Below are 23,427 nucleotides of genomic sequence, written 5' to 3'. Positions count from 1 at the left end.
AGAGAAAGGAATGGAAAACAGAAGGTAGGAAAAAAGAGGTATTAAAAACTACCTGGTCAAAGAATTACGACCGGTCAAGTTGGCGTAAATGATCCGAAGGTGAAATGTAAATTGGGACCACACTATGGTAGAGCGATATCCAACTAGTACTACACAATAAAGCGGGGTGGGTCGTGGTCTTTCGCAAACAACCATTATTATTATTAACAACAACAACAGCAGCAGCAGGCCTTGCCGGCTATTTTCTGTGCTCTCCCTACAAGAATCCTCACACACACCAAGCATGTCTCCAACAAACACTCCAACCGAACAACCAGTCGCATTAGTTCTCTTCTCCCGACCAAAACGAAAAAGCAAATCGTTTCTCATTCACCAAAAAGCTCAAATTGATCACAGCGTCCCACAGTGGAATCGACACTCCCACTCCCGCACTTTTCTTCATTCCCTTCATTACATCGCTCATCTCTACAACTCATTTCCTCCCTCCACACCCACTCTCCCCCCAATTCCACACATTCCCCACCTCATAGAACGCTCGGCACCTCGCTCTCCCCACCCCCAGCGGCAGCGACAACTCCATCCCCGCGGTTCCGCAGCAATCTCCGCCCAGCAAATCGCCCTGCTTCCGCTCGCCTTCCGGCGCACTCCGCGGACCGAAGCTCCCGCGCTCGAACCCCGTCACATACTGCCGACCTACGTTCCACCGTTTCCACGTTTCTACCCAAGAAGAATCGGTCGTAGAACCGCGATTTTCGCTTGTTCAGCGGAAGCAGACAGCCGGCTTTCCCGCGGAAATGCAGCAGGAGCCCGGGCTGCGAGCGAATCCGCGGGGAAAGCGCCTGGAAGAACTCGGCGTCTCCCTCGCATTTGAGCGCGTGGACGTCGCCCGCGAGTCCGAAGTAGGTCTGCGCGTCAGGCGAAAAAAAGCGGGAAAACGAGTTTGCCGCGCAATTGATGACCCTGCGCGGGGAACAGAGCGGTCAGTTTCCCGTGCTCGAAGCGAAGCGCGACGCCGGAACCGAGCGAGGGACGGCATTCGCGAAGCATGCTGCACGTGACCTCGTCGAAAAGTGGAAACGTGGAACTGCAGTAGCTGTTGCGGATTCGCTCTTCGTCGATGTCTCCGAAGGGACTCATGTCGCGCCAGCTCCAAAATACGTCCAGCCAGAAGTGCTGGGAGCGAGTGCCAAGCGAGAGCGTCGCTGTGTCCGCGTATGTCGTCACGCCGCTGTCGACCACGCGGTTTTTGATTTCGCTGCGATAAGAACGGGAAAGAAAACATTACTGATCAAGGGAGAGTTGCAGAGGGAGGCGAAATAGGGATTTGGGGGTTTTGTATTGTATGCCAAAGCTGGAATCTCCATTGAAAATGCCGTAAGCTGCAGAGGCTTTGAGAATGTCCAGTTTGTTTGTGAGGTTTACGTAGGACTCCGAAAGTCCCTATGACACACGAATTCAAAGAGAATACAAGCATCACTTCTTCCTTGTCTACAGTGTCTACCAAAATCACGTCCGGTTTGAATCCACGGCGTTCTTTCACGTCGACACGTAGTATCACGTCGGTAGAATCTGGCGTGGAATCCTCCGCTAGACATTACACGCTTTACAAACAGTTACGAACGTCCAAGGTGATTTGACAATCTTGGATGAAATCTTGTGACTCTAAATCAGCCTTCATTACATTAATCTCCTCGAAAAGATCAAGAAAGCGAGTCACCTCCTTAATCCTCTATTCATTATCACTCTCTACACGCTTAGTACAGGAGGAATCGATCTCTCAATATCCGAATCTCTTCGAGTGAGTTTCTCTCAAAAACAGCTTACGGTATACGACATCCCTTTTCCTTTCGAAATCCGGCATAATGAACCGGCATATTGGAAATAATCTCATCAACTTCACTCATTCCCGGTGATTGAAACAAACAATGGTAATTCAGTCCCTTCTCAAACTTTTGTCTAAACAATGATTTTCTCTTCGGCTTCCTCTCTTCACTGGTGACTTCCTTGGCATCCACCTCCCTGACATACTCCCTCTCCACCACGACCGGCTTTATACTCGTCGTTACTCTCTCCACCACTCGCTTATCCTCCTCCGTCACCTTCAATCCCTCCTTCTCCGGCAATTTCGGTTCCACCACACTCTCCGAGACGGTGGTCTGCACCATGTCCCTGCATGATTTCTTGTGTGTCGCCCAGTGCTTCACCTGGCATTCGCGCGAGCAGTACCACACCGCCTTGCATCGCGAGCACTTGCTTCTAGCTCTCACACCCATCCACCGACCCTACGATACGTTGGGTTTCCCGCAGTACGCGCAGCTGTGTCCCGATTCACTCACGGTTTCCACGGTTTCTCCATTCTCATCCTCTTCATCTTCGTTGTCATCTTCGTTGTCATCTTCGTTGTCATCTTCGTTGTCATTGTCATCTTCGTTTTGGTTTTGGTTTTGGGCGGGACGTTTCCATTCCCCGCGGATGAGGACCTCGTTTTCCTCGATTACCCCTTTTCCACGTTCTTCGATGAAACTGCTATCCAATGCGTTGGATCGACGCACAAGGTCCGACATGCCGGGCACATCGCTGGCATTCGTCCCATTGCTTGCTCCATTGTCAATACTGGCTTTACTAGCAGCGTTCTTTGCTGATTCCGGACCTTGGATCAAAACCGGTTTGCTTCCATCCGAAGGAACAAACTCGATGATCTCCTGAACATCTTCGCTTTCGTTTGTAACATGCGCTTGAGACTAGGGGAATACAACAAAAGGCAAATTCAGTACTTCCAAGTAACGCAGCTGACTTCGATAGTCTTCCAGCTTCTTGAGTTGATCATCCACTCCTTTCATCTTCCCTTCTATATATTCTTTTCTCCGCTGGAGCAATTCGGTGGTCTGCCGTTCAATCAAAATCATTCATTTTACTCCTTTTGCTGATTTCCACACAAAATAGTCTTTTCCCAACGAACACATAAATTCGTTCGTGTGAATCAATGAACCTTCCATAAACGCCAAAGGACCGACTGGAATCTACCCAGTAAGAGAAAACGATAACAACGCACCATCACTTTTTGACTTAATTTCTCGTGCAACGCATCCACCGTTTTCATCGTAGATTCAACGTTATCTAAAGCTTCCTGCAGATCATGTTGATGGAGAACCAGTCGCTCCTTTTTCTATCACCATTATTATTGGCACTCCTCTCAATACCTCGTCTATCAACGTATAACCGCTCTGCACAGAATTCATTTGCTACAACAAACAACCCTTATTGACCTCGACCACGACCATTTCCTCTTCCCGTTCCTCTTCCCGTTCCTCTTCCAGTTCCGCGTCCCGTTCCTCTCTTTCCTCCTCTAGCACCTCCTCGTCCACTCGAGTATGGCTTCTTTGATCGGACGACGGCTCTGTTGTACTCTACACAAATAACCATACCGCTCCATCCCTACTTGAATTCTGTTCTTCTGCTGGTACATTGTTGATGACCTACACGTCAAGCAACCACTCAAATGCAACATCCTTCGACAACCGGATGCACTTGACTGTAGCTCCACGGATATAACACTCCGAAAGGTGGAAAAATCGAGATCCGGTCTATATCCTCATTTCACTCACAGTTTTGCAACCTTTGTTGTGAGAATCGCATCATTTAGAACAAGGTTCATGTAAGAGTCGCAACTCACCAGTTTTCCGTTATATGTTTCTCCATTTGTCAATTCAACTAACTACAAGTCATCTGCACATTCATTCCAGCACAATTTCATTGTCTCTCGCTGCTCTCAGTAATGAAAGAGGTAACTAGAAATTCAAGACGACCTTCAACCTGCATACCATACTGCGTGTAAATTCAGCAAATTCCCAGTCTCAAATAAGAATGATTGCAAACTTCGACTCAACAAAAATCCCCTATTTCTGCCATTCCATTTTTCCAACAAACATTCAAATTAAAAGCCAAAGTATGTAGAGGGAACATTAAAATCAACGAAATCACAGACACCACAGCAACTACAGCGTATCGCAGCTATTCTTAGCAGCCAACTCCACACTTACCTGGAACTGATGAATTACGAAAAGCAACAGACACACCAGCGTATACGCGAAATGAGCAATAATCAGCTTCCGATGCTCCACTTGCTTCTGATACACGCACAGCTACATCACAGCCATTCCCCATCTCTACGAACGGAACCTGACTCCATCGATCCTGCGGACTGATTCGCGTTAAATAGCCTCCAGAAATGTACACCGCCCCTTCACTCACCACCGGCGTCCCAAAATTATAACAACGATCGGGGTTATATTCTTCGATATGTCCCTGAATCGTCATTTGCAGGCTTTTCGACGCCCTCACCCAGCATCCCTGGCACTACGAGTATGACTCTCTGTGCGATTGAGGAGTACTTTGACGATGGGAGCGTAGGCCTCCGCATTGAAAAGAACGACTTGGATGGAAAGAACGACCTGAGCCATGACGATGAGAAGGAAGACGGAGAAGAGGTTGCCGAAGGCGAATAGACTTTTTGTCTGAGAAGTTAAAAAATAAATTAAAAAAATGGAAATACGAAATGACAGAGAGTGTAGGCGCTGGTGATGACAACATTACTTCCCATGATGGATAAAACATTGGATCGAAAGCTCTTCGAAGGGTCGAACTCGTTGTCTTTGCGGAATGTGGAGAAAACAACCCTGCACAATAGACTGCCACGCAAATCAGATACACAAAAATAATCCAAAACGATGTGATGAACTCCGACACCGTGTCGTACCGAAAATTCGGACAGATCGTACAGCACATAACATGTACAACAGTAATCAACAGTCGGGCATACCAACGAATAGAATCATTACACTTCCATAACAGAAGTGATACCAACTCTTGCATGGGCTTGTAGATTAAGCAGAGAGCCAAAACACCAAACAGCCGCGTTTCGTGTCTCCAAATCTATGCAATCATTTTAATGCAAGATATTGCATACATTTCCAAAGATAATTATATACTGACCAACAAGAAAAAGTACATTCACAGTTGCGACATGAATTGAGGCCGCCAGTTTGACAACCGGACTCACTTTGATACTGTCATCAGGAAAAGTCTCTTCAAAGAGATGATTATTCACAGACTCTTTCACGGCCGCATTCGATTTCCGGAGCGTCATCTGTGACGTATCCCGGTTTTTAAATCGAAAACGTTGCTGGCTCATAAGTATTTGAGAGAAGCAATGTTAGTCTTATTTTGGTATTTTCCCGCCTTATTCTTGCTTCTTTTATACTGTCTGGCTCTCGTTTCCCTTCACTTTCTGCTGCGTACATTCTGCAATATTCGAATCGTTTCTAAACAGCTGATTGTCAGTTCATGTTGCTTTATCGCTTTGTTTGGCTGTATGTATTTAGCTACACTGCGTGGAAAGGTACGCTCGGAATTTGGAGCTGACTCATAGTAATTTCAAATATCACACACCTCCGTTCTACATTTTCTGATTTCTGGTCGGTCAACAATGAAGGTGCTTTGGATTCGCGTATTTAGACCGTTGGAGCGAATTTAATAGGTAGAGGACAAGCTAAATACAGAACAAGATTCAATATCTTATCTCGTCTCTATTGGAACAGGAGCGAATCGATACGCCTATCTCTATAAGCCTAAGTCGTATTTCTTTTGTTTCCGCTCTAATTCCAAGTTCGGTTCTCGTTTTTGGTGGCTACCGTCGAGACATCTTTGAAAAGGTCCTTTTAAACCTGGACATTCGGAACATTACTGTAACCCATTCAACAGTCTCGTCATGTAGACTATACCATCGAATGAGAATATGCGTCAGCGCGTTTCTCGTACCATCAACCAGCAAAAGGACGATCGCTGGTCCATCTACTTCCTCCAGCGTTCTAGAAGGTTGCATTTGGGTCCATGGGTTTTTTAATCTCTAGGTTCAGCAACTACCGATCGGAGATCCTTCACATCCGCAGGAAAATCGGATTCAGTCCCTTTACGATCGTTTTTGATATCGGAGATTTTTGTGGGTATTTTTGGAATTCCGTAACTCGAAGCCTCTGAGTATTTGAAGACCGTATTGCAGCTGTTCTCCGGTTCTTGCAGACAGTATATCGTGCATAACAAGAAAAGAGTGCTGGCGAATAGCCAGACAATCAATCTTGTCATGAATCGAGCAGGCTATCGAAGGGTTACGAGTGTTCGTAATCCCTATTTTGCGACATTTGTAACAGCGTCGTTGCTGAAACGAAGTGCTTAAGAATTCTCTTATTTAATTTTTTTTCTAAAATTAGTTTTTGAAATCAGAGTGTCGGTTTGTTGAAAACATTCTTGGAACTCACTTTGTCGTTTTTGATGAGGCTTTATCAGATTGTTTGGCTTTCGTTGTTTTCTTTAATTAGTATAAAAGGTTTGATTTGACTGTTTCCTTGAGAATGCAGCTGTACAAAGCCTTACCGGAATGGGGTCGTTTTGGGGCAATAACTATTATCTAGGACTGGATGAAGACGAAACATCGAGTAAATCAAGCAGCGTTGGCTAAAAACATAGACAACCCCGATATAAAGAATACGTATATACGAAACAAGAATTCCTATCTGGTTCAGATTGGAACCGATAATAAGAAGTATTGTTTTTTGTATGAACCCGATGCGTACGAGAATATAATTTGTTTGAGGGGTAGTACGATCTTCTCGTTTGGAGGGTCGAGAAGAGATATTTTTGAAAGAATGCTTCTCACTTTAAAGGTCAGCAAGTTGTTTGTATGCTATTCTCGGCAAATACTGTGACAATTGTAGACGATCGTTTCATCGGAAGCCATGAGAAGCAAGATTCAAATGATTATTGACGCCAGGAACCAATCTGACAAATGGAGCGTAATGCTGTCCAACAAGAGGTACTTTTTGTGCATTTGGTTCATCCCCAAGAGTGAGTAACTACAATGCCGAACTGCGAAAGCTGGACGCGAAGATTCGCAGTCAGTACTCCCCTGCTTATGCGCGTCCATCGACGATTCTGTTTGATTTGGGAGATTTTTGTATTTTTGAATCTGCTCTCTGACGGGATAGCTGCCGAAGCTTTACGTTTGATCCTCAAAAAGTATTCTCGTAGCTGTGTACAATATGTTCTTTTCAACGGCAAGCACCCAATGACCAATATTAAGAGTCTATCCGTCATGATGCAGCACGCAGGATATCGCCGTGTAACGCGTGTCCGCACCCAGCGCATCGCAACCTTCATTTCTGCCAAATCCCCTTTATGGAATGCGTCCCCTGTTTTCTCCAACAAACCCATCAAAACGACATTATGATTATCAAGAACCACTAAACACTTTACTTGCCCGATCCTTTTCCCTTGAAATTTCCCTTCGTATTTCCCTTGAAATTTCCCTTGGCATTTCCCTTGGCATTTCCCTTTCCATTCTCCTTCGCCTTCTCCTTCGCCTTCTCCTTGCCCTTCTCGGCCATGCGTTTAGACTCGAGCTGCTTGGCCTTCCGCATCGTCTTTTCCTTCTTCTTCTTGTCCCTCTGCCGACTCACCTCATCCAGCATCTCCTTGTACTGCTTCGCCAGCGCGGCCTCCTTCGCCTCGTCCTCCATCGCCTTCTCCTTCTCCACCTTCTCCAGCTTCTTCTCCTGCGCCCTCTGCTCCTCCAGCACCTTCTGCTCCTCCTTCGAGAACCTGCTGAACAAGAACTCGCCCTGGAACAGCCCGTTCTCCACCGCCTTCAGCACGATCCGCATCCGCGGACCCAGCTCCACCAGCCGCACCGACTGCTTCGTCCCCGCCCCCGCCGTGCTCCCGGTCGACGTCAGCGACGCGCCCGACAGCAGCGAATCGTCGTCGAACGCGTCGTCTTCGCGCAGGTTCGTGAGGTATCTACGTCAAAACCCGATCCAAAAGAAACTCTGAAATGTCGTGCAGCCCGCTGAGGTTCGGGACGCGCCGCTTGTTCACGATCGCGTCCACCGCGCGGCTGATGCCCGCCGTGGAGCGAACCACCGAGTAGTGGCGGAGGAGAATGCTCTGCGTCGCCTACGTCGAATTCGAATCGAAGGGCTACGGAATCGTATTGGAGGAGCAGCACGCGGCGGCAATGGTCGATGTGGATTTTTTCGGGGTTCATCGCGGGGAACATGTTTTGGAAGGTCTTAACCACCAGCTCCAGAGGCTTGTCGTTGGTGGGGAAATTGTTGAAGACGAGCACAGGAGGGTGGAGGAACGGAGAGGTTGTGTCCACTCCCTTCTTGTGGAGCTTTAGAATGTCGTGCATGAGCGTGTACTCCTCGATCTAGATAGAGAGCAGGAAAAAGCGAAAACTTGGAAGTGCAGAGTAGGACCCTGAGGGAAGCACGCAAGGCGCATGGTCGGCTTGTTCTTTCCCTTGCTCACGAGGATAATGTGAGTGACGCCAAAAGGACCGGCGATATTCACAAAATCACGAATACTGTTGGATCTAGAGGTCAGACAACTCCCATATTCCCACTTATTCTCCGTCAAGTGAATAGCGGTGTTCGGGGACATAATCATTCGAATATTCTTCACCAGAGCCGCTACGAAGGGTCCCACAGCACCTTTGCGAGCGACAATGGACTGCGGAACCTTCTCCTTGGTCTCGGGTTCCTGTTTCTTGGTACGAGCTTTCTTCTAGTGCATTACTCCCTCTCAGAATCACAACGACTCTTCTCCCGTTCTTGTAGACCATTTCAGAAATGAGAAAATGACCCAAACGAAAAGCCCTTGATCATCATAAAACTACTTTCCAAACAAACAAAATAGAACGAAAGTGTATTGAAATCAACAGAAATCATTAAATCAATTAAATCAATTAAATCAAATCGAGTCACTTATGTAATTACAGAGGGAGCCGTTCTTCCAGTCATCGCCTCCATCTGCGACAATTCCAAGGCAGCCGCCAGCACCTTCTCCATCACATCCTACCCATCATCCTCATCCCCTTCTTCGCCTACAGCCGTCCGCAGCATCAACCGATCCTTCTCCGTCTCGTACTTCTCCATATACATTCGAATGGTGGCGCCCGAGGATCCAGTGCCCGACAATCGGAAGATAATGCGCGCTCCGTCCTTCGTGTAAATCCGAATTCCCTGATGCGATGAGACCGATCCGTCCACGGGGTCATGGTACTCGAACTCGTCCATCTTCACGATTTCCACTCCCTTCACCACCACTACGTCTCATTCCTCCCTCTCGTTTCTACTCGTTTTTCCCTCCATTTCCGCGATCTTCGCGCGCAATCCGTCCATCAGCGCGTCGGCCTGCGCGGTCTCCACGCCCTCGTAGTCGTACCGCGTGTAATAATGCCGTCCGAACTCGTTCCAGTAGTCGCGAGCGATCGCCTCCACGCCCTCGAGCGGCTTCTCCGGATCCTCATTGCGCTCTACGCCTCAGAGTTCCCGCCCTTCCGCACGTGCCACGATCGACAGCCAGCACAGAATGGCGAAGATGCCGTCCTTCTCGCGGATGTAGTCGGCGCCCAGCCCGAAGCTCTCCTCGCCGCAGATGAACGGGTGGTTGTCCTGCTTCCCCAGCGCCTTGCTGTCCATCAGATTGCCGAAGAACTTCCAGCCCGTCGGCACCTCGAACCCGCGGATCCCGCGTCGCTCGCACACCACATCGATCGCAGAGGACGTCGGCATCGACCGCGCGCACGCCGTCAGCCCGTTCTGAAAGTACGGGATGCACCGGCAGTACGCCGCCACCATCGCCAGCGAGTCCGACGGCGAAATGAAGAACTGCCGGCCCAGGATCATCGCGCGGTCCGCGTCTCCGTCTACCTCCCACCATCCCCGCGGGACCTACCCGTCGCACACCCGAAGTCCGGGATCTTCGCAGCCTCCTCGGCGGATTTGAGGAGCGGCTGGCCGGTGCGGTCCAGTCCCATCGCCTCGACCAATTCCCGCGCGTAGGTGAGATTCGGGTCGGGATGGCAGCCGCCGAAGTCCTAGGAATTACCGCGGGGGAGCGAGAGGACGGGTTTGGGGACGCAGTTGTGGAGGGAGTCGAGCGGCGCGCCGAGCAAATCGTGGAAAATGGGGCCGGCGTAGGCGCCCGAGACGCCGTTGATGGCGTCGAAGTGGAAGTGGAAGTCGGGACGACGGAAGAGCGCGGCGATGCGAGGGAAGTCGAAGACGCTCTGCAGAATCCGGATGTAGTCCTCCGTGGAGGAGATGATCTCCACGATGAAGGGGTGCTCGGCCACGGTGTAGGTCAGCGTGGCGATCTCGTCGATGGGGACTTCGGGAAGCTCCGCCATCTTCAGTTCGCTGATCTTCAGCGACTCCGTGTAGATGCCGTTGGTGATGTGCTCGGCAGCGGCGGCTCCGTTCTCGCCGTTAAATCTGGAATGAAAGGAAAAGGAACAGAATGTACTTCACACCGAAATCGGCGTTCAGACCACCTGGATTGTGGCTGGCAGTGAGGATGAAGCCTCCGTAGGCAATACCGTTCTCACGGGTTCTAGAAGTGAGAAAATGCCCTCAGTAACCTACCGAATCACGGCAGAAATAGAAGGAGTCGACATGATTCCTATAGAGTGGGAGATCCTTTCCAAATCCTACCATGCTGAGCAACCCACACACGGCCCACACCATTGCCCGCAGCAATCTTCAAGATTACCTGAATGGCCTCACGGGAGTAATATCTGTTATGTCAAAAAAGCACACCGGGCATACCTTCCATCTCCTCCAACGACTAAAGTACAACCTTGGACGCGATCCTTGGGAAGGGAATTAAAGGTAGACTGGAAATGAGGCCAGATCCCGAAGGGATACCTGGATAAAGTTGTGAAGATAGTGTCCCTCCATAAAGATGGGAGTTTTCTTACGAAGACCACTGGTACCAGGTTTTTGGTCCTTGTAAGGAGTTGTAGCAACGGTCTTAATGGCAATAGAGCTCATACGAATAAAAGCAATAAATTAATATGAAGAGGCAGCTGAATGAAACTCCTTGATGGGGTTCAGAAACTGCCATTTCACATTGAAAAGGGGGACATATCTTATTCTATACTGTGAATCATATATATATTTATATATATACATACATATATATATATATATATTTATTTGGAGCAAGAGAAATAATCCCCCACTGATTTTTGTGCTTCTGTTTATGAATTCGTTGTTCTCTGGTTTCTATTTGGAGAAAAAAAGAATACTAATTGAAACATAGTACCAAATCACACTCTTTCCTCAAACTCACACAAATAGAATATCTCTTTCCTGTCCATTCCACCTCCTCTATAACTCCTTATTTCAAACAAACAATGCGCGGTAAGCATACCCATCAATCTAGATTATTGTTCCTCAACCTTGCAGATCTTTTCAAATACATCGCTCAGTGAGGATTCATTAATCGACCAATATGTGATAATATTCGATCTCTGCATATCCATGATGGTTATCAATAACTTGGACAAGTCTACACGATCCTTCATGATTGTGAACGAATAGATGTTTGCTTTCGTTTCCAAAAACTCCACATCTGGGCAAATCTTAAACTTCACATATTCCACCACGTTCGTGATTTCTGGAGCGAGCGAGAGCAGAAGCAAGAATCCCTTTCCAAACTTATTCTTCAGCTCCACTTGATCTCCAATGCACTGCAATCCCTGGCTCGTCATGATTGCAATCCGCGTGCACAGAGCATCCGCTTCCTCCATCGAATGCGTCGTAATCAGAATCGACATTTCCTTCTGAACCCGCTTCACAATATCCCAAATCGCAAAGCGCGTTTCGGGGTCCAAGCCTGTCTACAAGTCATTCCAAAACTCACATTCCCAACCGTCGGTTCATCCAAGAAGAGAAGGCGAGGCTGACTCATTAGAGCCATTCCCAAAGTCAATCGACGCTTCTGTCCGCCACTCATCACCGAGGCTTTCCGCTTAAAAGCATCGTGTGAGAGACCCACAACCTCCGCTTTTTCCTTGCAGAACCCTTCGATGAGATTTCGACTTGTGTGATGAAGTCTGGCCACAAGAGTCAAATGCTCCTCCACGGTCATATCATCGAAGAACGTGTCGAACTGAGGAACCACTGCGATCAATTCGCGAAGACGTTTCACATCGGCTCCATCGTATCCAAAGATCTTCATTTGACCCATGTTTGGATTCAGATTGCCGGTCATGATATTGATCAATGTGGTCTTTCCAGCTCCATTCGGTCCCAACAAACCAAACACATCGTTATCACGAATCGCAAAGCTGATCTCTGGGAATACGCGCTTACCACTTCTACGACATTCATTTTCCTCTCTCCACAACGTACTTGCCGAAGAAATACTTGGAAACTCGACTGACAATCAGACTGAGGTTTTTACGATCATCCGGAGTTTGGACGTTGATAAGCGAGTCAGTCAGTTCTCTCTCCTGCTTTACACTCTCATCGCTGATCTCCGTCTTTGAGTCTGGTTCCTTCTTTATCGATGAGCCTCGTTTCTTCTGATAGTACTATTCATGATCCCTTTTCCTCATTCTATTCCTACGCGATCGAGAGTGATCGATAAATCTTGCGAGAGCCACATGACTAAATACGACAAGACGATGAACAGAATCGTCGAGATCAAGGAGTAAATGAATGCTTCGTTACAGAGCATACGACGCTGCAAGGAAGGGCTGACAATGTATTGAGTGACAATCATCATGAAGGATCCAGGCAGCATCGCAAAGAATAAGCTCGTATTACCATCAGAGTTGAATAGCAAAGCGCCAATAGCATTGATAAAAATGTTCACAGTCGTTGCAAGCGAACTACAACATGGAGAGAATCGAAGAGATGTACGGTGATGTGAAGCAACAACTAATTAAAATGAAAAACGACGAGCAATGAATGCAACTCCACAGAAGATACCAGATCGCCGTACCTGTGATTCTGAGAGAGTATTTCTTGAAGGACACAAAGAAGAGAATGTATCTAGATTCATATAGAACGAGAAGAAAAACATGGTCATGAAAATGAGTAAGAATAACGTGTAGAAAATTAGAAGACTAGTAACATAGTGATAAGATCGAACACCATTGATATAAAGAATCGAAAGGCAATTGTTGGCACGATCCTTCACAATTCGATAGATAACGAAAAGCGAGAGAACAATAAAGAAAGCGGGAATAAATACCTTTATCGTAATTTGAATAAAACTATTCAAAGGAACTATCCACACTTTGTTTGTAAGGTATGTGAGCCTAGGATCTACAGTTTATTTCATTCAAAGAATTCAAACAATAAACAACGGTTTTATTTGTTTTGGAATACAAATGGGACAAACTAAGAATCGTAATCATCGGATTGATGTAATTTTTTTCGCCATATAATGAGTTCACATAGGAATGCCAATTCGATTCATTGTAAACAACGGAGGTGTAAGTGGACTCCTTTGGATACATGCCTAAAACCCCCTTATATATGTTATTGTCTGCGTCCGACAGTTCGAGAGTAAATTGAGGAATCGATTCGATTAGGAAGTTGTAAGCGTCGTAATACGTCGCATTTTTCAACCAATAATAGTCGCGGTAGGATGACTCCTTGGCTAAGTCGCGCAGGTGTTCCTACATCATAAGATGCTATCTGTCCTGCTCTACTTGTCGTTGGATAATCTCCTTCTGGATATTATCAGATTTCTGAATCAAAAATCGTTCTTTCGATTCAAAATCATAGATATTCCAAACCCAAGAAAGCGAATCCGCCTTGAGAGACGATTTGCCTAAAAAATGATCATACCTCTAAACAATTCATACTATCATCTACTAACAGAGAGAAATTTTGGAAAGACTGTCCAAAACCTTCAAAGTCGAAGTATCCATCTACGCATTACAAGTAAACACGTAAAAAAAACCATAGTTAACAAATGATGAATCGCCATCTATATTCCAAGTAGGAGGATTGGTATTGTTAATACAGTTCCATGAGTAGGCAAAGCTGCCATCATCGCATGGAGGCATAGCAAACATTCCTAAGGCGGAACTGTAGAGTATGACAATTCCGAGCCAAACAACCATACCAACGATAGGAATGGCCAATCGCGCACCGTCCTTCTTCATTAGAGTGAAGTGAAGCCAGTTCAGAGAGTAAATAAACTCAAAAAAGGTAGTGGGTCGATCGAGCATCACATCCAAGGCGTATTGAGACGGTTTCTTCTTTGTCGGAGCATCTGGCAAAAGCGGTTTGATCACTTGGCTCGCGCTGCCATCCGACATCACAGATAGCTGGATATCGGTAGCCGCACTGGGTGAAGATTGATCCGCAGGCAGGTTTGGAAGGGGTGCATCGCTTGGCTCAGGAGGCGGCGAAAGAGAAGCAGCTTTCGCAACTTCGGCGGGTTCTGCTGGTGCCTTGTCTTCAGTTTCCGATTCAGAATCGGAATCAGAGAAGCACTTCTTGCAATAAAGATTATCAACCACAATGGCTCTTCCCTTCTTGGTATAGACCGTAACTACACTTCAACCCTCCACTCCAATTTCATACCTCGCTCTGCCGGATTCATATGGCAAATCTCACAAAGCTTCACTTGCGCTCGCTTTTCTCGCTGCTCCTCTAGCTTGTTGATGTTATCCGCGTTCTCCACTTGCGTGTTCGACTCGACCACTTTAATAAACACTTCGTCCATAGTTGAAGGAGAGATCAGCCACTCCTTTGTGCAAGAGCAGGAGTTGATATCCTTGAGGAATCGAGGCATGAATCTGTATATAGAATCGGTTCCCTCATACCTACTTCAAATCGTCCTTGTCAATTCCGATACTCAACTTTGTGAGCGTGTACGAAATAACGTTGCTGTTCACCAGATAGCTCTACACACTGATACATTGCATGCGAACACGAACACGCATCAGCGCGAAGATTTCGTTCGCGTTGGTTCCCTCGTTCAGCAAAATATCGATCTTGTATCCCTTTCCGTAGTGCTTCTTCATTCCATTCGGCGTTCCAATAGCTCGCAGACGACCCTTGAACATGATGCCGACGGTATCCGAAAGCACATCGGCTTCTTCCATCGAATGGGTGGTCAGCAAAATGGTATGGTCCTTCTTCAAATCGGTCAAGACATTCCACAGCTCCGAGCGCGATATCGGATCCATTCCGCTCGTAGGCTCATCCAAAATCAGAATGTCGAATCCCTTGATGCAAGCCAGCGCGATCGTCATTTTTCGCTTCATGCCTCCAGAGAACGTGCTTACTAGACCTAACGAAATGATTCGGGGACGTACTTGGCTTGTTCTCGGCCGCGGAGAGCTTAAACAGCTGCAGCAAGCGCCTCTTCTCGCTCTCGATATCTTCATTCGAAAGTCCCAAAATCCGTCCAATAACGTTGAACATATCTGCAGGCGTAAATCCATCCCAGAAGTGGTCGTCCTGTCTGCAAACGCCAAAACGATCCCGGATCATTTCTCGATTCTTCTGCAAATTCTGTCCGCACAGATAGATCTCTCCGTATGTGGGAGGATACACACCGGTAAGCATGGAGATCGACGTGGTCTTTCCACATCCATTCTAGATGAAATCCGATCAACAAAAAAACCGGTCCCAGCAAGGTGAAGATCTGATGCGGAGTGATTTCCATGTGCAGCTCGCTCACCGCGGTACAATTGGGGAAGGTCTTGGTTGTGTACGAGAAAATGATACTGTTGTGCTCACGACTGTTTATTTCGTCCTTTTCGCTGTCGTATCTTGGCTCGTCCGCACCACGCTCTCTACCACTTAAAAAATCCTGCAGGAAAAGGACTTGGACTTGTTGATCGACTTCCAGAAGTCCATCTTGGTGTAGAAGCAGCACGACATGTTGAATCCATTTCGATAAGACGAGTACCAGAAATAGAAGAATAACAAGCAGTAACAGCAAATAATATTAATAGCAATAACCCCTCTAGACATAAAGAAACGAGAACATACGGACAGATAGGGGGACATATCGGAAGACTCTGCAGAACTCCAATCCAATGGCATCCTATTGTAAAAATAACTCAGGAAGGAAAATGGATCGGCCAGCGTGATGAAAAACAGAATGTTCAAGAACTCGAATGCACTCCTGATGTTGCACAGCCAGAAAGAGAGAAAGAAAAACAGAACAAGAAACACGACATAGACCCACTGTCGAATAACGAAAGTGCTGTGAATCAACAAGAATCAAAAGCCAAACGATAGGTAGAGTCCTGCATAGCTCATTCCAACCAAGTAGAACATATAGACTAATGTCGATACCTATATTCGTAAGCCGCATCAAACCATCGAAGAATACAATGAATGGAGGAATTGTGAAGTATGTGATGCCGCAGAGCCTTCCAGTAAGTATGTACAGGATCGAGGCAACAAGCGAGAGAACATAGAAATAGGCGGTTTGGCTGTGGAAAAAGACAGATTCCTAAAAAAAGAAACGAATGAGAGAGTCGCTTACATAAATGCCGATTCCACGCAGATAATCCAGTTGCTTTCCTCTCTTTTCCTTCAAGGCATATGTAGAATGAAAAAAGAGAAACACAAAGCCAATGCAAAGATTCAGCACCAGAAAAATGTTGAGCGATCTATTTTGTGAACAGAAGCAAAGAACAAATTACAGCGTAGAAGCGCTAAGAGCAGGATTCTCTTGCAAAGAAAGTTCGATTACAGGAATAGAAGAATCCGAGTACCTATTGATAGCATTTTCCACAGCTAGTTGGATTTTCGAAAAGAGATACTGTTCTCCAGGTTGCACATTGGAGACAGCAGTTCCAAAGTAGTAACTCTGGTACGTGAGATTGGACCAAACGTGGTATTCCAATGCGCCCATCTTCTCAACAAAATACACACCTCCAGTAACAAACGGAACATCAGAATCATAAGGTGGATAGATTCTAGCGACATACTCCGTCTTATTATCTTCAAATAAGCGCAGTGTTCCAAATACATACTCACTCCAACAATATCTTCTCCAAATGTTAATCCGTTTAGTTCAGCAAGAGTTTTCATAATAGCGTCGATCTTCTCCGATTTGGGTCCATAGAGAAGAGTAAGGCATTTCTCCCTATCATACACCGGGGTGTATTCACTTCCATAGCTACATTCAACATAGGATTTGGACACTACCTGTCGAGTGGAACACACCGGCCCAGCTTCTCTATAGAAATAGGTGTGGTACTCTTACTCGATTGAGATTTTGACATTGTGCTGTATACAGCAATCACAATCGCTGAGAGTAATGTTTCAATTCATAGAGTACCTGGCAAAAGCACCACAAAGAGATTGGCGAACCAACGTTTCCTCATTTGGATGAAGCTCTTTCGAGTTAATCCTCGAAGCTGATTCCAAAACCGCGTGAAATACATTATTATATTATGAATGACAATTTGAATACAGCTTCACAAAATCGCGGTTTTTTCAATTGTGGCGAAAGTTCAGTGTGAAGTAACTGATGGTGGCAACCATGGAATTACTAATTGCCCCTTAGAACCATACCAATAGAATTGATTGGAATGAACCAGAAGGGTTCCTGTTATTGGAGGAATCGGGTTTTGAAAAAGTGTGAACATTTACACCATAAAAGATGGTACTAGCAATAGAACACATACGATAACGGCACATTTTGAGAAAAGCAACCACTCAATGCATACATTATACTTCACTACGTTTAGGAGAAATCCGACACCATCAAGGATTAAGAATCTTTCCACAGTATGTAATACTGTATTATTTTCCGAAAGTCTATTCGCAGTGGTTCATTACAATGGTAAATTCAATGACCTTGAAAGTGATCCTATTTCCATGCTAAATAATGTATCAAATGGTAAAAAGGGAGAAACGATCCAAAATGGATTTAAAAATCAAGTTTGTTTGCGTAAAGCAATCTAGTTTCACGGTATAGTATTCGCTGCTGCTGAAATGGGTAAATTACAGAAACCGCCATCTCAACGTCAACCACAAAGGCCGTACTCCATTTCCCTTTATTTGTGGTCATAGTAGAGAGGCACTTTTAAAGAGGTTTTTATGTTCCCTTGAAAAGCCAATGATTCAGAATCGTAGAAACGTGGAAAATGTTTCCACACAATCCAATCCTCAAAAACTATCTATAATCTCAAATGCTTGCTGTGGCTCTTAAGCAGTCATTTAGACAGTCAGCTATGCTGGCTGGTTCTTTGAATGGAAGTGTTGCTAAGTCTACTTTTACTCGCCTCTTTTCCGAGTATAAGAAGGTCCGTGCGGCTATCGATGGAAACGAAGCTGCGGCGTCTTCTGCTTACAATGTGAGCGATGCTGCAATTTTGTATCCCATTTCTCCCTCTTCCCCTATGGGAGAGCATGCCGACGCATGGGCGGTGAAGGGAAGAAAGAACATTTTTGGAAACGTTCTGAAAGTGACCGAAATGCAGTCTGAAGGAGGTGCCGCCGGAGCCTTGCATGGCGCTCTTGTGGGAGGTCTTCTGGGAACAACGTTCACCTCTTCTCAGGGCATGATGCTGATGATTCCCAACATGTATCGTATTGCTGGAGGACTGCTGCCCGCCGTCATTCACGTGGCTTCTCGTGTGGTTTCTAAGCAGGCTCTGTCGCTGCTGTGTGAGCACTCTGATGTGATGGCTACGAGACAAACTGGATTTGCGATTCTTTCCTCGCACTGTGTCCAGGAGGCACACGATCTCGCGCTGGTGGCCCACCTGTCTGCTATCACCACGAGCCTTCCTTTCCTGCATTTCTTCGATGGCTGGAGAGTTTCTCACGAGGTGAACTCTATTGATACGATTCCGTGCGACGAGGTGGCCAAGATTTATCCCTACGAAGATGCGAACATTTTCCGCAAGCGAGCCTTGAATCCGAATCACCCGTATCAGCGCGGAATTGCTCAGTCTCAGGATATCTACATGCAGAACTGCATCGTGGCTCAGCCGTTCTATGACGCTGCTCCCGAGAAGATTCAGGCGGCGATGGACAAGGTGGCGAGCATCACGGGTCGTCAGTACCATCTGTTCGACTATGCTGGAGCTCCCGACGCGGACCGTGTGATCGTGGTGATGGGTGCTGGAACCACGGTGGAGGAAACGGTGAACTACTTGAACAAGCATGGAGAGAAGGTGGGTGTGGTGAAGGTGCACCTGTTCCGTCCCTTCTCGCAGAAGCACTTGGACGCGGCGATCCCCAAGACGGTGAAGAGTGTGTGCGTGCTGGATCGTTGCCGAGAGGACGGAGCTCCCGGAGAGCCTCTGTACCTGGATGTGGTGGCTTCGATGAACCAGCTGAAGCGTCCGGTGACGATCGTGGGAGGCCAGATGGGTCTGGGAGGCAAGGACTTCACTCCCGCGATGGTGAAGGCGGTGTTCGACAACCTGAAGAAGCCCGAGCCCAAGAACCGCTTCACGGTGGGTGTGAACGACGATCTGTGCCACTCGTCTCTGGAGTACGGCGAGCCGCTGCCGACGCTGCCCGATGATGTGAAGCAGTGCATCTTCTGGGGTTACGGATCGGACGGAACGGTGGGTTCGTCGCACGATGCGGTGAAGCTGATTGTGAAGAACACCGACTTCAACGCGCAGGCGTACTCCGTGTACGATGCGCACAAGTCGGGCGGTCTGACGGTGTCCCACGTGCGTGTGGGCAAGGAGCCGATCCAGTCGGAGTACCTGGTGCAGCAGGCGGACTACGTCGCTTGCCACAACAGCACCTACGTGCGCAAGTTCCACATGGTGAACCAGCTGAAGGAGGGCGGAATCTTCGTTCTGAACTCGCCCTGGAACACGCTGGAGGAGCTGGAGAAGAACCTGCCCAACCATCTGAAGCGCGATCTGGCCAACAAGAAGGCCCAGTTCTACAACATCGATGCTACTGGCGTGGCGCAGAGCGTGGGTCTGAAGCAGCGCATCAACATGATCATGCAGAGCGTGTTCTTCAACCTCTGCCCGATCCTGCCTGAGGGTCGCGCTCCCAAGCTGCTGGAGAAGGACATCGCTGTGCGCTTCGGCTCGAAGGGCCAGCAGGTCGTGGACATGAACCTGAACGCCGTGAAGCAGTCGCTGAGCAACCTGCACAAGATCGAGGTGCCCGCCGCGTGGGCGAACCTGCCTGACGACGCTCCGAAGGTGTGGCCCGCGGGCACTCCGGAGTTCCTGCAGACGCTGTACCCCGCGCTGTACATGGAGGCGGACAAGGTGCCGGTGTCCAAGTTCGTGTCCGGAGGCGTGCAGCCCGCCGGAACCTCCAAGTACGAGAAGCGCGGCATCGCCACGCAGGTGCCCGTGTGGGACCCCTCGAAGTGCACGCAGTGCAACCAGTGCGCGACGCTGTGCACGCACGTGTGCATCCGTCCGTTCCTGATGGACGCGGAGGAGTCGAAGCGCGCTCCCGAGACCTTCAAGATGATCCCCGCCGTGGGCGACGAGCTGAAGGGTCTGAACTACCGCATCCAGGTGTCGCCAATGGACTGCACGTCGTGCGAGGTGTGCTCGGTGAACTGCCCGACGAACGCGCTGACGATGACCAACTTCCGCGATGTGCAGGAGGTGGAGAGCAAGAACTGGGACTTCGCGATGACGGTGAAGAACAAGGGCGACCTGGTGGACAAGACCACGGTGAAGGGCTGCGCCTTCCAGCTGCCCATGCTGGAGTTCCCCGGAGCCTGCGCGGGCTGCGGAGAGACGCAGTCGGTGCGCATTCTGACGCAGCTGTTCGGCAAGCGCCTGATGGTGGCGAACGCGATGGGCTGCTCGCGTGTGTGGGGAGGTACCTTCTGCTCGAACCCGTACACGGTGAACGAGCGCGGCCAGGGTCCCGCCTGGGGCTCCTCGCTGTTCGAGGATAACGCCGAGTTCGGCTTCGGTATGATGACCTCCACGCTGATCAAGCGACGCAACCTGGCGACGCGCGTGCAGCGCATCCTGAAGGACGACTCCATCCCCAAGAGCAAGGAGCTCTGCGCCAACCTGCAGACCTGGCTGGAGAACCCGCGCGATGCGGACAAGTGCGAGGTGTGCTACGACAACTGCGTGGCGCTGCTGGCCAACGAGAAGAAGAACCACAAGGAGCTGGAGCTGCTGGAGGAGGTGATCGACGTGATGCCCAAGCTGACGCAGTGGGTGGTCGGAGGCGACGGCTGGGCCTACGATATCGGCTACGGAGGCGTGGACCACGTGCTCGCCCAGGGCGACGACATCAACGTGCTGGTGCTGGACACGGAGATGTACGCCAACACGGGAGGCCAGCAGTCGAAGGCCACGCAGATGTCCGCGGTGGCGAAGTTCGCCGCGGGCGGCAAGCCGCTGATGAAGAAGGATCTGGGCCGCATGGCGATGCAGTACAAGAACGTGTACGTGGCGTCGATCGCGGTGGCCGCGGACCCGCGCCAGGCCATCAAGGCGATCGTGGAGGCCGAGAGCTACGACGGACCTTCGCTGGTGATCAACTACTCGCCGTGCATGCAGCACGGAATGCCCGCCTCGACGGGAATGTCCTGCATGGCGCAGGAGGCCGAGAAGGCGGTGTCTTCGGGCTACTGGCCGCTGTACCGCTACGATCCGCGCCGCGCGGAGAAGGGCGAGAACCCGTTCCAGCTGGATTTCAAGAAGATTAAGACGGACGTGGGCGACTTCCTGAAGGGAGAAAACCGATTCACGACGCTGGACAAGAGCCTGCCGGATGTGGCGACGTCGCTGCACGCCACGCTGAAGCAGCAGCTGATCGAGAGACACGAGGATAGAGTGCGCATGGCCATGTCGGATAAACAATTGTATAAATATCTCCAGAAGAAGTTCGAGAAGAAGTAAGCTTGCTTATTTTGTGTGTCCGTTTATCGTAATTAATGCGTTGTTTGTTGAAACAAGCAGTTGGTGGATTATTACTATTGTCTTTTTAACAGGTTGGCAAGTGTAGGTGAGACATCTAGAAATGGAACAAGAGAATAGAGGGAATACTGGTAATTGTTTTCCGTTGAACTTTGTGGAAAGGAGGGTAATCGTTATAGTAATATCCTCCTTTTCTATAACGATTGACATGTTGAAGATTTGGAATATCTAAATACTATCAGTATTCAGTATTCAGAACTACTCTCTAATGTCACTGTTCTGGGGGATTGGAAACATCCTTCATAATAATCAATGGACGTTAGATTTGGAAGATCTACAAAGCAAATCATTTCAAATAATCTCAATCATACTTCGCATTATCAATGAAGTTGAATCATCATCATCTCTTCCAGCAAGTGCACAATCACCGAGTTGAATGGATTGTAATGATGGAAGATCTACATCAATCATTTCATTCGAATTCATTCAATACTTTCAATTATTGTTGATAGGGAATCTGAGAATGCCTCATCACCTAATGTAATGAATTGTAGATTTGGAAGATCTATGCATCATTCAAATATTCAATATCATATCAATACCTCGAATCACAAACGAATTATGATAGAAACTGTGTGAGACGTAATAATAACTTCTATTGGAATTGCTGTTACTCAAATATGAATAGCTATAGGAATTTGATTGGTAATATGAACCAATAATAATACTTTTCAACAAAGGTAAATTCTTCAATTCAAAGTCTCCTCCAAAATCACTGAAACTGCATTCACCAATTTGAATGGATTCCAATGATTCACAATTCAATATGTGGAATGACTTCGATTCATCATCTCCATTACTATTCTTTTTCTGCGTAAATGAATTCTTGCCGATTTTGATAGTTTTCAATCGATTCAATCTATCGATTTGGAATGTTTTCACTGATTCAAAACATCCATCGCCGATTTCGATTGATTCCAGAGAAATCAAATTGGATAGATTCATCAATTCTGTATTGTCAAAAGAGTTATTCTCTATTTTTAAACTCTTTAATCTGCTCAATCCATTCAATTCAAATAGTTTCAAAGATTTAAAGCATTCATCGCCGATTTCGATTGATTCCAGAGAAATCAAATTGGATAGATTCATCAATTGGGAATTACCGAATGCAGCATCACCTAGTTTAATGGATTGTAGATTTGGAAGATCTAATCATTACACATGCACCATAATATCAATACCTCGAATTAGTATTGAACAAGAATAGAAGTTATACCAATACTTTTCACTGCTGTACATGTGATTAGAAACGCTGTTAATATTCCCAATTTGAATGGATTGTAATTGTGGTAGATTCTTCAACTCAAAGTCTCCTCCAAAATCACTGAAACTGTATTGTCCAATTTCAATAGATTCCAATGATTCACAATTCAATATGTGGAATGATTTCGATTCATCATTTCCAACATTATCATTTCTATCTGTAAATGAATTGCTTCCGATTTTGATAGTTTTTAATCGATTCAATCTATCGATTTGGAATGTTTGTACTGATCCAAAACATTCATCGCCGATTTCGATTGATTCCAGAGAAATCAAATTGGATAGATTCATCAATTGGGAATTACCGAATGCAGCTCCACCTAGTTTAATGGATTGTAGATTTGGAAGATCTAATCATTACACATGCACCATAATATCAATACCTCGAA

General features: G+C 47.3%; 7 protein-coding genes; 1 reads left to right on the top strand and 6 right to left on the bottom strand.

The window, feature by feature from the left end:
• Nucleotides 1–459: 459 nt before the first annotated feature.
• On the bottom strand, nucleotides 460–2,273 carry GSBLH_T00006582001 (uncharacterized protein; the record flags this gene model as incomplete). Its single annotated transcript, XM_013041797.1, has 10 exons — nucleotides 460–465; nucleotides 524–693; nucleotides 722–905; nucleotides 937–1,048; nucleotides 1,079–1,255; nucleotides 1,286–1,440; nucleotides 1,469–1,587; nucleotides 1,612–1,729; nucleotides 1,762–1,792; nucleotides 1,825–2,273. 10 exons carry the CDS (start codon nucleotides 2,271–2,273, stop codon nucleotides 460–462), a joined length of 1,521 nt encoding a protein of 506 aa, XP_012897251.1.
• A 468-nt stretch (nucleotides 2,274–2,741) lies between these two features.
• On the bottom strand, nucleotides 2,742–3,239 carry GSBLH_T00006581001 (uncharacterized protein; the record flags this gene model as incomplete). The annotated part of the gene is made up of 4 exons (XM_013041796.1): nucleotides 2,742–2,885; nucleotides 2,916–3,020; nucleotides 3,053–3,127; nucleotides 3,201–3,239. The coding sequence occupies 4 exons, from the start codon at nucleotides 3,237–3,239 to the stop codon at nucleotides 2,742–2,744; spliced, it is 363 nt and encodes a 120-aa protein (XP_012897250.1).
• A 19-nt stretch (nucleotides 3,240–3,258) lies between these two features.
• GSBLH_T00003118001 (uncharacterized protein) lies at nucleotides 3,259–3,909 on the bottom strand (the record flags this gene model as incomplete). Its single annotated transcript, XM_013041795.1, has 7 exons — nucleotides 3,259–3,407; nucleotides 3,440–3,476; nucleotides 3,507–3,584; nucleotides 3,617–3,715; nucleotides 3,747–3,788; nucleotides 3,822–3,853; nucleotides 3,888–3,909. The coding sequence occupies 7 exons, from the start codon at nucleotides 3,907–3,909 to the stop codon at nucleotides 3,259–3,261; spliced, it is 459 nt and encodes a 152-aa protein (XP_012897249.1).
• Nucleotides 3,910–7,884: 3,975 nt separating this feature from the next.
• On the bottom strand, nucleotides 7,885–10,889 carry GSBLH_T00003117001 (uncharacterized protein; the record flags this gene model as incomplete). XM_013041794.1 has 11 exons in its annotated part: nucleotides 7,885–8,909; nucleotides 8,943–9,160; nucleotides 9,191–9,370; nucleotides 9,401–9,763; nucleotides 9,793–9,934; nucleotides 9,965–10,331; nucleotides 10,363–10,449; nucleotides 10,482–10,518; nucleotides 10,551–10,633; nucleotides 10,665–10,732; nucleotides 10,764–10,889. 11 exons carry the CDS (start codon nucleotides 10,887–10,889, stop codon nucleotides 8,820–8,822), a joined length of 1,761 nt encoding a protein of 586 aa, XP_012897248.1. The 3' UTR covers nucleotides 7,885–8,819.
• Nucleotides 10,890–11,284: 395 nt separating this feature from the next.
• On the bottom strand, nucleotides 11,285–12,207 carry GSBLH_T00003116001 (uncharacterized protein; the record flags this gene model as incomplete). XM_013041793.1 has 2 exons in its annotated part: nucleotides 11,773–12,207; nucleotides 11,285–11,740 (listed from the first exon to the last, which is right to left on the bottom strand). The coding sequence occupies exons 1-2, from the start codon at nucleotides 12,112–12,114 to the stop codon at nucleotides 11,285–11,287; spliced, it is 798 nt and encodes a 265-aa protein (XP_012897247.1). The 5' UTR covers nucleotides 12,115–12,207.
• Nucleotides 12,208–14,451: 2,244 nt separating this feature from the next.
• On the bottom strand, nucleotides 14,452–15,437 carry GSBLH_T00003115001 (uncharacterized protein; the record flags this gene model as incomplete). XM_013041792.1 has 4 exons in its annotated part: nucleotides 14,452–14,662; nucleotides 14,694–14,770; nucleotides 14,806–15,149; nucleotides 15,181–15,437. 3 exons carry the CDS (start codon nucleotides 15,435–15,437, stop codon nucleotides 14,709–14,711), a joined length of 663 nt encoding a protein of 220 aa, XP_012897246.1. The 3' UTR covers nucleotides 14,452–14,662; nucleotides 14,694–14,708.
• Nucleotides 15,438–18,025: 2,588 nt separating this feature from the next.
• Nucleotides 18,026–21,734, top strand: GSBLH_T00003114001 (Pyruvate:Ferredoxin (flavodoxin) Oxidoreductase (PFO); the record flags this gene model as incomplete). XM_013041791.1 has 1 exon in its annotated part: nucleotides 18,026–21,734. One exon carries the CDS (start codon nucleotides 18,026–18,028, stop codon nucleotides 21,695–21,697), a length of 3,672 nt encoding a protein of 1,223 aa, XP_012897245.1. The 3' UTR covers nucleotides 21,698–21,734.
• Nucleotides 21,735–23,427: the final 1,693 nt, after the last annotated feature.

Source organism: Blastocystis hominis, assembly GCF_000151665.1.
Source record: "Blastocystis hominis, Singapore isolate B (sub-type 7) whole genome shotgun sequence assembly, scaffold_25".
NCBI lineage: Eukaryota > Bigyra > Opalinata > Blastocystidae > Blastocystis > Blastocystis hominis.
This window is presented reverse-complemented; position numbering and strand designations above follow the sequence as displayed.